At 38.6% G+C, this 12,938-nt stretch overlaps 1 protein-coding gene across 3 annotated transcripts in view; it reads right to left on the bottom strand.

The window, feature by feature from the left end:
- Positions 1–752: 752 nt before the first annotated feature.
- The window catches only part of poc1bl (POC1 centriolar protein homolog B (Chlamydomonas), like), a 40,328-nt gene continuing 28,142 nt past the window's right edge, over positions 753–12,938 (bottom strand). For all 3 annotated transcript variants that reach the window (XM_055662859.1, XM_055662852.1, XM_055662842.1), the window contains 5 exons: positions 11,307–11,483; positions 10,734–10,865; positions 7,540–7,650; positions 3,320–3,472; positions 753–1,516 (listed from right to left, as the gene is read on the bottom strand). In XM_055662859.1, coding sequence (XP_055518834.1) covers positions 1,388–1,516; positions 3,320–3,472; positions 7,540–7,650; positions 10,734–10,865; positions 11,307–11,483 — 702 coding nt within the window. In that variant the 3' untranslated portion in view covers positions 753–1,387. The remainder of the gene's footprint in view (positions 1,517–3,319; positions 3,473–7,539; positions 7,651–10,733; positions 10,866–11,306; positions 11,484–12,938) is intronic.

Consider the following 12,938-nt stretch of genomic DNA (forward strand, 5'->3'; position numbering starts at 1 on the left):
ATATGGGCCCAACGCAAGACATGTTGGTTGGTGTGGGCGAGTTGGGCTAAAGGGCCGGTTTGACTTTAGAACTGTATGACTTTAGAACTCTAATTCAAATTCACAAATTGCGATGTTCCAACCTCAGCTAGTATGTGAAAACTTAAACTTGTGTCTCCTTATCATTAACCCAGGTCTCTGGGCTGCTAATGCAATAAAAGTACTACAAAACTAACATATGCAATGTGTTAGACCATTGGCATGCCTGATTTTGAGACATCCTGGATTCAAACATTCTCCAATCAATGGATGAAAAATAAAAAGCAGGAACATAAACTTTCCTCTTTCTTTTGCATGATCTTAATGGCAGCTGTTGATCTCTAACACCATCTAAAAATGATCAGGTTTCCATTGTGTTAAGGGAGAAGGGGAGATGGATGGGGAAGGGGGAAGCAGGACAGTCCAAGAAGGTGACAAAGTGATGATGTTTGACACAACTGCAAGCATGAATCCTACACACTACTCACCGTATGACAACAATTTAAGTATTATCTATGTCCAACTGACATTAACCAACAGATAAAAATAACAAACATTTGTCTGGATTCATATCCACATCATGAAGGTTAGTGGATCCAAAAAATGGATATCTTGATAATATTTTGAAAATGTACAGTTTTTTGCAAGATCATTTAGTTAAAGTATTTTGGATTTCTTTATTAAAAACATCAGTAGCTCTTTGATTATTTGAACTGATATCAACACAGCAAGGATTATTCTTTTAAAACAATGATAATTTATTCTTAGAATTCCAAATCAGCAGTTCATTTCATGTGTTTTTAGTTTGCATTAGACATTCTTTCCCTTTGCTCCTGCATTGTAAGTGGCTATCAAATCATAACCATTTTTAACCTTATCATAATTTGTATGCTGAACCACATTTTTTAAATTCAGTAGAAATTCAACCTAAAATTTCTCTTCACATTCTGAAACAGTGAATTATTTAATTAGTTCTTGATTGTAGCCTGCAATCTTTTTCCCTTTTCAAAATAAGGCAAATCATGCCAGATTTCACAAATTACATAGCAATATAAACTCATTCAAGTCAACAAAACAGATTAGTGGTGAGAGAAGAGAAAAAAAAAAATCAAAACTCATACATTGAAGCCAAGATTCAGGCACAAAAAACAAATAGCACGCAGAATGACGAGCATTCATAATTAAACCACGTCTTCATCCACCCAAACCTGCCCTACCATCATCTCTTTCACACACATCATAAGGCACAATGGTGATACAATTTGCATTTAACTTGTGCGCGTTAAATATTAACTGTAGCAATAATCTCACTTCGACAGATAAGGCCAAAGTATCTTGAGAGTTTTCTGTGTAAAATTGCGTCTAATTTCTATTCAAAATGCCAGATTTGATTATTGTCTAGTGAATTGCAAAGTCTCATTTCAACATCCATCCGTCCTTCAGCCGTATGGTAAGTACTTATACACTTATTAGACTTGGGGTGGAAGATCGTTCCATCCTGTGAATAAATAAGACAACTTTATTCTCTACACATACAAGCAGTAACAATGCAACCACAGATTCAACACTATCTATCGAATAATGAAGAGGCAGTTCAAATATTTATTTCCCCTCATATTGCAAAACAAAATGCTTTATTACAAAAAGAATTATAAACGTATTAGCCAATTCCTTTTCACGGGATGCTATGTGAAAATGTAAAAGCAGGGAGTGATAAAATGAAACGTTTATGTACAAATAGATTCCTTTGGCACTACAATTTCCAATTCAAATGTTCAAAATTATTCATAACGTTTTCAGAAACTTTTTTTCACTATGGGTCAAAGATCAAACACCATTGTACAGCAAAAGCCTCCAATGTAAAATTTGCCTTTCACAGTGCTTGCATGGTTATATAAACCATTTTTATAAATCACCAGGTAGAATGTTTAGTATTGGTTATATTTGCTGTTATAATAGAGTAGCCATGCATTCTTCTGACTTCCAAATTCCCCAAGTTCAAACATAGCACAAAGTAAAGCTGATTTACTGTGCCTTGATAATGACTGATGGACAGTTTGTAAATGAATAACAGAACCAGTTTGGGGAATCCAAATACAGGCCGTCTCTGGCTTATTAACTTCTGACTTATGCCACTCCTACATAGGCTCTTCCATAATATTTTAAATTTAGAAGTTGGACTTTCATACAAAGGTTCACTTTTAAAATAAGTTTACTCTTTCTCTTCACTCTTAGTAATTATTATTTATCAGTCTTTCTGTGCTTGTGATGCCATTCATTACAATACAATGATTCCCATAGTGAGTGATTGTATATTTTCCAATTTACAGACAAAGTCGACTTACGGACATCTGTCAAAAAGGAACCCATTTATTACTGGAGAGTACCTGTCCCTAGAAGCTTTATATTTTCCACTTTTGCTTTCCAAAACCAGAATCATTATCCCATTTCAGGAACAGCCAAAGCAAAACTGCTTTCCTGCATCACATTCACGTTAGTAATTTTGGACAAAGGCATGATTTCTCCATACACTTAACTTACGTTTCTGATTTCCAAAGCAATATTCCTCCATCCACATTTATTAATAACAATCAATCATATATTTTCTTTATTGATACTTTTAATGTGCATGCAGGTGTATGTAATGATTGAGTGCATATGTCTCACAAAACTAAATTAAAATATTTTCACCAAACCTTGAAGTTCAAAGAATTTTACTTTGCAACACGCTAAAACCTTATCCGTTCACCCTCAACTTTCATGAATCGTCATTTTGTTCCAATAATCCAATACACCAGCAGTTCCCCCACTGTTAGTTTTAATGATAAGAATCTTGAAGTTTAGAAAACTGAATGTAATCAAGATTTCCAGTTTGCTGACTGATGGACCACTCCTTCTCTTCTGACTCACCAAACAGAGTTATTTCACTGTATTTACATTGTACGGCAAAGTCATTAATGTCATGAGTGTGCTCATGCATGAAATTGGCTAAAGCCAAATTACTCGGTCTATAACAACATGCTCGATCCAACTTTATTTTCAAATTCACAAAGGCAATGACAGAACAGATCATAAATAAACATCTGTCTCCCTGTCACATCGACCTGTTTGAGGTAGGAAACGGAAACAGTATTCTGTGCATGTGTGTGCATCACCATTTGACAAATTGGAATATTAAATGCATACAATGAGAGTGTACAGTGACAGTGAAGAGGAAAATAGTCAACTTGATTGCTGGATTCATATTTAAATGTTAATTTACTTTAATCTATTTTCCTTATTGTTAATCATAATTACTTACCGGTTTAAATTCCCATATAATGGAATCTGGAACAGGGGAATCATCTGATGGACAAAACTTCATTCCAATGGTACTTTGTCCTTTGGTTACTTCCGCACATCGTTCAGTCACAGAATTAAATCGAATTTCCTTTTTGGATGTATATTCAAAATACTGATTTTGTTAAAGAAAAATGTATGAAACATAACCTGAAAGTATTAAAATCAACAACTCTTCTATTAAAAGATTTTTATTAATCTATAATTTACATACACAGAATTAAAATAAGCATACTATTATTCTATTACAGCTGCTCAGTTAATGATCATGTTCAATCATAGTTATTATTAACTAACACAATGTAAGACACAATACGCATTCACCATGTGCTGATGATGTCCAAATAAGAAACATTGTCCATTGGGAGGCAACCTATTGGAAGTGAGATCCAAGGATCATCCAATGAGGTGATACCATAATGCCATTTACATCCATGACACGTTATATGTAATATGATTATCTATATTACTAAAACTCTGTTCTTGACCGCTTTTTGCAATCTGTGCTGCGATTTCCGAGAGAACGCCGCCAACTACGGCCGTCATTTTTGGCCACCTCGCTCAGAGCCCCCCTCCGCCGCATGTGTGCCGAGGATTTTTCCAGCCGATGAAAAATGACAGAGATATTAATGATTTTACAAAATTCTCCATTCTCTCTGCTGCCCCTGCTGGCGGCAGGGGGGAGGGACTATAAAACCAGGAAGTGGTGTGCCTCACACACTCTTCAAGATGGAGGAAGGCAGAGGGTCACGTTTCTCTGAGCTGTGAATAACACTGAACACATGGATACTCAAATGTAAGTGTCCTTAGTGGTTCTAAAATGCTTGCAGAATTGTGTCTATTGGTTCTTAAGCTTGAAAAAAAATGTCTCTTGGTTCTAAAGCTTGCAAAAAATGTCTATTAGTTCTAAAGCTTGCAAAAAAAAATGTCTATTGATTCTAAAGCTTGCAAAAAAATGTCTATTGGTTCTAAAGCTTGCAAAAAATGTCTATTGGTTCTAAAGCTTGCAAAAAATGTCTCTATTGGTTCTAAAGCTTGCAAAAAAATGTCTATTGGTTCTAAAGCTTGCAAAAAACGTCTATTGGTTCTAAAGCTTGCAAAAAACTTGTGTCTATTGGTTCTAAAGCTTGCAAAAAACCAAAAATGACTATTGGTTCTAAAGCTTGCAAAAAAATGTCTATTGGTTCTAAAGCTTGCAAAAAATGTCTATTGGTTCTAAAGCTTGCAAAAAAATGTCTATTGGTTATAAAGCCTGCAAAATGTGTGTCTATTGGTTCTAAAGCTTGCAAAATGTATGTCTATTGGTTCTAAAGCTTGCAAAAAAAAGTCTATCGGTTCTAAAGCTTGCAAAAAATGGATGTCTATTGGTTCTAAAGCTTGCAAAAAAAAGTTTATTGGTTCTAAAGCTTGTAAAAAAAAGTCCATTGGTTCTAAAGCTTGCAAAAAATGTCTATTGGTTCTAAAGCTTGCAAAAAAAAAGGCCAATTGGTTCTAAAGCTTGCAAAAAAAAAAACTATTGGTTCTAAAATGGTTCATAATAGTGCTTCCCACCCCCACCACCCAACAACCCCACTCCCCCGCTTGGCTGTCTTGAATTTGAAAGGCACTATTTACTGCAAATGGTGGATTGGTTGCTTTGGCTTGAAGTTGAAAGGCATTACTTACTGTAAATGGTGGCATGAAGTTGAAAGCACTACTTACTGCAAATGGTGGCTTGGGAGCTTTGGTTTGAAGTTGAAAGGCACTACTAATGCAAATGGTGTCTTGGGAGCTTTGACAAAGTTGAAAGGCACTACTTACTGCAAATGGTGGCTTGGGTGATTTCGTTTGAAGTTGGAAGGCACTCTTTACTACAAATGGTGGTTGCACAAAGTTGAAAGGCACTACTTCCTGCAAATTATGGCTTGGGTGTGTCTTGAAGTTGAAAGGCACTACTTACTGCAAATGGTGGCATGAAGTTGAAAGCACTACTTACTGCAAATGATGGCTTGGGTGTGGCTTGAAGTTGAAAGACACCACACTGCAAATGGTGGCATGAAGTTGAAAGGCACTACTTACTGCAAATGGTGGCTTGGGAGCTTTGGCTTGAAGTTGAATGGCACTACTTACTGCACATGGTAGCTTGGGTGTGGCTTGAAGTTGAAAGACACCACTTACTGCAAATGGTGGCATGAATTTAAAGGCACTACTTACTGCAAATGGTGGCTTGTTTGCTTTGGCTTGAAGTTGAAAGGCACTACTTACTGCAAATGGTAGTTTGGGTGTGGCTTGGGTGTTGCTTGAAGTTGAAAGACACCACTTACTGCAAATGGTGGCATGAAGTTGAAAGGCACTACTTACTGCAAATGGTGTCTTGGGTGCAATGGCTTGAAGTTAAAATGCATTACTTACTGCAAATGGTGGCATGAAGTTGAAAGGCACTACTTACTGCAAATGGTGGCTTGGGAGCTTTGGTTTGAAGTTGAAAGGCACCTCTTACTGCTAATGGTGGCTTGGGTGTGGCTTGAAGTTGAAAGCCACTACTTACTGCAAATGGTGGTGTGGGTGCTTTGGCTTGAAGTTAAAAGGCTTCATTGATTGTATATTGATTTCAGATAAAACGCTACCACTTGCCGCTGTGATTTTTGGCCATCTTACTCAGTCCCCCTCTGCTGAGCAGATGCAGAGAATTCTTCCCATCAATGAAAAATAAAAGCGTTGTTGGTTTTTTAAAAAATGTCGAGAATCTCTCTCCTGTCAATCACTCCATGAAAGCCACACCTTTTCCGGTGGGGGAGGGGGGGGAGGGGTTATAAAAATCCTGAAATGTGGGTGTGGCTCAGTCTCTGCAAGATGGGGGAGGGAGTCATCACGACTCGCTGTCTTTAATGGTTTGCACCCTACTTCAAATGGTATGAAACTGCACTTGAATTTGGTGGCCTTGCACCCTGCTAGAAGTGGTAAGAAACTGCACTTGAATTTGGTGGCCTTATACCCTGCTTGAAATAGAATTTCAAGGATTAGCCGTGAGTCAACTACCAGCCCACCAGCCGTGAGTGAGTGAGTTGCCAGCACAACAGGCTTGATTGACTGAGACGCCAGCCCAAGAATCCATTTGGCGCACAATTTGCATACTAGCCCTCTGGAAACCAGTCCCTTCAGCCCACAACACCCATACTAGCGCTCCAGAAAGCCATCACCCCCCGACCCCCCCAACTGGCCACCATTATTAGAATTGGTGGAGAGGTGGAATATTGCGTTGGATGACCAGCCCTCCTGTGTGATGCTGGGACCCAACGGGTCCCACTTAGTCTAGTGTATAATACAATTAATATGGCAGATTCACCACTTGAGGGATGTGAAATTATTATTTTAAAAAATGCATCTCTTTTGTCTCCTTGACAAGGTATAAACGTACAAATGTAAAGAAAGAGTATGTGCCCAGAACCTGGACACAGTTTAAGAATAAGGAATAAGCCATTTAGAACGGAAACACGGAAACACTTTTTCACACAGAGTTGTGAGACTGTGGAATTCTCTGCCTCAGAGGGCGGTGGAGACCGGTTCTCTGGATACTTACAAGAGAGAGCTAGATGGAGCCCTTAAAGGTAGCGGAGTCAGGGGATAAAGGAAGAAGGCGGAAATGGGGTACTGCTGGGGATGATCAGCCATGATCACATTGAATGGCCTGGTGGCTTGAAGGGCCGAATGGCCTACTCCTGCACCTATTGTCTATTGTGCTGTAGTTTTCCAACTAGCTGTACCCATTATGCTCAAAGCCTTATTCAGCAAAAAGAGTAACATTCATAAATGATCCAAAGGAAATGTGTTCATTCATAACTGCAAGGGAAGTCTCAGCACATGTTATCACTATCTATTCATAATACAAAATCACAATCTATGCTATTACTTTTGAGAGGCAAGCAGAATACAGCCAACAGTTCTTCAAAAAGTATTTTCTCACTTCCCTGTACTTTGAAACCGCAAGAGATATATTAAAAGTTTCATAATCTTCTGTAAATAGCAATAAAAGCCATGTTTTCTTGCATTGTGTGTCATGATATTCACACTTTTTACTAATCATTATCTTGAAAATACACAAAAGCTCTATTTACAATAAGCAAAATTTTTTTTTTAAATATTCCTCAATAGGTAATGAGAAATACACTAGGTGCGAATGATTCCAGAAGCCATGGCATCTACCTGATTACCTCCTTGACCATGGCATCCAAACAAGGACAGATGTGCTCCTGTAGGGTTATGATCTGGTGCATTGTAATCCAGGCATTCAGAACGAACCCCTTCCGAGCGAATCTGGAAGCAATGTCCCATTGATTAAAATTACCAGGTAAATACATATTCTGCAATAGATCAAGTCTTCCCGCATTCTAGAAATACAACATTATCATTCCACTTCCACTTAACCTCTGGTTATCAGCTCAAAATCTATTCATTTCGATGAGATCACACCAATGGTTTTTCCCTGAAAATTGAGATTTTGAAAATAGATCCAAGACCTGTTTATTCTTGGAAATCGAGAACCCAGAAGAACATTCATTTTCATATTTTATTATGGGTGGAGCTCAAAAATAAGAATGGTGCAATCACTCAAATGGGATTATATCATAGGCCTCTCAATCACCAGCGGAATATAAACATCTATGTAAACTGATTAAGGAGAGACGCAAAAACAGAGTTGCCACACTGGGTGACTTTAACTTTCCCAATATTGACTGGGATTTCCCCAAATGCAAACAGCTTGGACGGTACAAAATTTGTTGGGTGTATCCAAGAGGGTTTCTTAAACAAGTATGTGGATAATCCAACTCAAGGAGACATCACTCTGGACCTTGTACTGGGAAATGAGCCTGGTCAGGTCACTGGTGTTTAAATGGAAGAGAATTTTGGGAACAGTATCACAACTCTTTAAGTTTTTAGATAGTTGTCAATAAGGATATGTCTGGATCTTGGCAAAATTAATTAAATTGGGGCAAGGAAGACTACAACATTGTTAGGCGGGTGCTAGGGAAACTAAATTGGAAGCCCCTGTTATTGGGCAAGTCACATCAGAGGAAGTTGTTTAAAGATTGATCAGAGTTCATGACCAGCATGTTCCAGTAAGGGATAGCGATGGCAAGGTACAGGCACCTTGAATGACCCGAGGTTGTAAATTTAGTCAAAAATATGTAAGGTTAAAGATGATGAAATCAGACAGGACATTTGAGGAATATAAAGCAATCAGGCAATCAGGCAATCAGAAGGGTAAAAATGGGTCATAAAAAGTAATTGGCGACTTTCATTAAAGAAAATCCCAATACTTTTTTTACGTACATTAAAATGCAAGAGAATAACCAGAGAAAGTAGGACCGTAATAGTATAAAGGAGGGAATTTATGCATGGAGTCAGAGGATATATGCATAGTTCTTAACAAGTACTTTGCATCTGTATTCATCAAGGAGACAAATATGAAGAACAGTAAACTACTAATATGCTGGACAACTGCAAATGCTGGAATCTTGCATGGAACACAAAGTGCTGGAGTTGATTAGTGGGTCTGGCAACATCTGCAGTCTGAAGTAAGGTCCCAATCCAAAAGGTCATCTGTCCATGTCCTCGAAAGTTGCTGCCTGACCCACTGTGTTACTCTAGCACTTTGTGTTCGACCTATATACTGCACCTAATTTCTATGTTTCTATGTTTCTATATCCGAGGGCAGTTTGAATTCAAGAAAATTATGTTGCCGAGTTTCTTGAAAAGCACCAAGGTGGACAATACCCCAGAGCCAGATCTATCCCAGGTTATGGAGAGAGGCACGAGATTGCAGGCATTGACAAAAATCTTTGTATCTTCTCTAGACACAGGTGAGGTTCCAGGTGATTGGAGAATAGCAAATGTTCCTCGGTTTCTAAAGGGAAGTGGAGATAATCCAGGAAATTACAGGCCAGTGAATTTCATTTCAGCAGCTGGGGAGCCATTGGAGAGGATTTGACAAAGTCCCTTATAGTAGGATAAGCCAGAAAATTAAGATGTATTTATTTAATTGTTTCGATTTGAACTGGCTTACCCATAGAAGGCAGAGGCCTGCAGCGGCATAGAGTGGTAGAGCAGAGGTGGAGGCCACCAATAGCATCACCAGGCCAACTCTTGCGACTCTAACTCAGTGCAGCTGCCAAGACAACTCTACATTTTCAACAACCTTGAACCTTGAAGGATATAAGATGACACTGGAAACATGGCAACACGTGCACCGCCTCGGTGTAATCTACAATTCTTACACTCTTGTACTTAAATATGATTGTGCTTATATATGGCAAGACTGTTATTGAACTGTTTGCAAAAAAAAAGGAATTTCACTGTACCTAGTGAATTTCATTACTTATGTGACAAAGTACAATTGAACCATTGTATACAGTCAGTGGCAAGACCCTCAATAGTACTGATGTGCAGAGTGATCTTGGGGTACAAGTCCATGCCTTACTGTAAGTGCAACACAAGTAGATAGAGTGGTAAAGAAGGTGTAAGGTATGTTTGGCAAGAGTTTATGGCAAGAGTCAGGAAGTAATGTTGCAACTTCAGAGGACTTTAGTTTGGCTGTATTTGAAGTAGTATGTAGTTCAGGTTGATCTATTACAGGGAGGACGTGGAGTCTTACAAGAGGTGAAGAGGAGATTTACCAGGATATTGCCTATATTAGAGGGTACCAACTATAACGGAGAGATTGGACAACCCTGGATTGTTTTCCCTGGATCGTCAGAGGTTGCAGGAAGATCTGCAAGAAGTATATAAAATTAAGAGAGGCATAGATAGGGAAGACAGTCAGAACACGTCAGGCTGTCAGTCTCAGAACAATTCCTACAGCAGATGAGCCAAGATATGGAGTGAGATGGACAACATTATGATGAGTATTGTGAGGAGTATTATGCAATGGAGACCATTTGGGTCAGGACTTCAGGCTGGGCTCAAATAGCTAGTTCGTGAGCAGGCTGGTAGAACGTGACAAAATAGAGAGGGGATATTAAAAAGGAGTGTGGGAGTAGCTTGGGAAAGTGAGATTAGACGATGACAATGGAAAGCAGCACTGAATATGTTACAATGTTCCATTTCTACAGCTGCAAATTCCATGATGTTTTGTTACAACAGAAATAAAATAACAAGGCAAAATATTCTCCAAATCCCAATGATTTCAGAAATCTGTACTGCATTCACCTTTTACAGCACAAGGCTTTTCAGCCCATCAGTTCCCTCAGTAAGATATCCATATATTTCTATTTCCTTGCCTTTCCCAATAGCTTTTTAAAAATAAAAATCCCCTAAAAGGCAGGAGGGAGCTAGGCTGCAGACTATCAAACAGTGTTAGAAATGAATTTGGGAGAAATAATAATAATGCTACTGTTTACCGCCCCATGCCAGTTGGGACGATCCTCTGGTACATGCAATTCTGCGTATATGGTCTTCAAATACCAGTGGAAACTGTTACACTGCAAACGATCTCGGAGTAGTTTCCTTTCAGAAATATCGCCATATTTTTCCTGCAATGAAACAAAAATCTTCTGTAACAAACAATTCTCAACCTCACAAATCAATTGCAGTTGTTTCATTCTTTAAAAGCATTCAGTGCCAATGCTGGAGGAATCTGGGACATTGATCAACAGACAAAAAACTAAATAGAATTTAAATAGAATTGAACCTTCATTTTCCATCCAGATTATCTGGGGGTTTTTTAATATATAGAACAGTCTCTTTTGAACAGCACAGTGCCTGTGTTACTTGGTTTCCATTTTCTTGATGAATTAAATTACGGTTTCGTTACAAATATTGCATCGGTCTCTGTTCTCCTGTTGGTTATGCTCGTTACCACCTAGTAGGCTCCATGACACACTCAGGGAAATTATTCCACTGTAGAAGATCATAGAATTCCACTGTAAACTACGTAAGATGTCCCCAAAGACTGGTGTCTTATAATTCATTACCTTTCTAGCAGGCGGATTTCGATAGTAAAAATGTATTTTGTATTCATCCATCCACACCTCAGCTGCTCGCACAGTGTTCTGCAGGAAGTTTGGTCGAGCATATGGAGCTCGCTTTGGAAAAACATGGCCAACATGTGAACATGGATGGATTTCCAAGGAGCCTTTGCATTGCCACACCTTTGAAGCAATTTCAAAACAATTTAACACAAGATTTACCATTTCCAAAGTACTCACAATCATACCATTGAAGGGAATGATAAAACAGTACTATGCAAACAGGGGACAATTCAGCCTATCATGCCCAGTTGCTCTTTAAGTTAGATTTATAGACCTTTAAAAATGGTAATATCATCGTAAGACCATTGTAGGACCTATCACCAAAATATTATTTAAAGAGGGTTAGGGACAAAGGAAAGGAGTTTCCTCAAACTAGGCAGTTCTAGGTACAACCATCAGGTATGTGGATATGTTCAGAAGACCAGAGTTTGAAAAATGAAGTTGAGTTATGTAGTGTTGTCAACTCTGGTGCGACATTAATATTCTGCTTAGGCTCAAGCCCTGGCTAGTTGACTGGCATAAAATCTAAGTAAATGGATGGCATACAGTTTGTTTGTTTCCCTGAACACTGAGATGCGAAAACACAGTTACAAGATCCAATTCTCTCAATGCCTAGAATGTTCTTGTGACTGTCATAGAATCACACATTTAGCACAAAAACAGGCCAACTTTGATTGTTTACTCTGATGTCAGAGGACAAGTATATAAAATTATGAAAGACAAAGTACTTTTCCCTGGATGGAAATGTCTAATACTAAAGTGCATGCATTTATGATGAGAAAGGGGAAAGTTAAGTTTTTTGATTGAGAATGGAATATGCTGCCAGAGATGGTGGTGGAAGCAGATATGATGGCAACATTTAAGCCATTAGAAAGGCACATGAATAGTCGGAAGTCCACATGTTGGAAGTCCACGATGACCAACATGTGCCCTACTCACCAACCCTAAGATGATTTCATTTTATTTTACTTTATAAAAGGAGTTGAAGAATGTTGTGCGTTTTAGAGGTATCTGTGCCACACAAAGGAATCCCATAGCCCTCTAAAACCTTCCCATCCCTATATCATGACATCCTTATGAACGCTGGATGACCAGAACCATCATGATATCACAATTCTGTACTCAATACCCTTCCCAGTGAAGGCAAGCATGCCAAAGACCTTCCACACCAAACTGCCCACTTAACTCACCACTTTTAGGGAACCATAAAACTACACTCTCAGATCTCCATCCTGTAACACACTCCAGGGCTCTACTACTTACTGTGCAAGCCCTGATTTGACACACCAAAGTATTCCACAGTCCTGCAAATTGTTTCCTTTCAAGTGCCTATCAAAGTCCCATTTGAAATTAGTGATTGATCCCATTTCAACTATCGTTACCGGCAATTAATTTCGGATTATGTCAAGATAAAAAGTGTTTATATGAAAGAATAGCAAGGGTGAAGTGCAGGGAATTTAGAAGAGAGCTTAAGGAAGCAGGTGTTTAAGAAAGAACTGCGGATGCTGGAAAAATCGAAGGTAGACAAAAATGCTGGATAAACTCAGCGGGTGCGGCAGCGAAGGAATAGGCGAG

Source organism: Leucoraja erinacea, chromosome 2, assembly GCF_028641065.1.
Source record: "Leucoraja erinacea ecotype New England chromosome 2, Leri_hhj_1, whole genome shotgun sequence".
NCBI lineage: Eukaryota > Metazoa > Chordata > Chondrichthyes > Rajiformes > Rajidae > Leucoraja > Leucoraja erinaceus.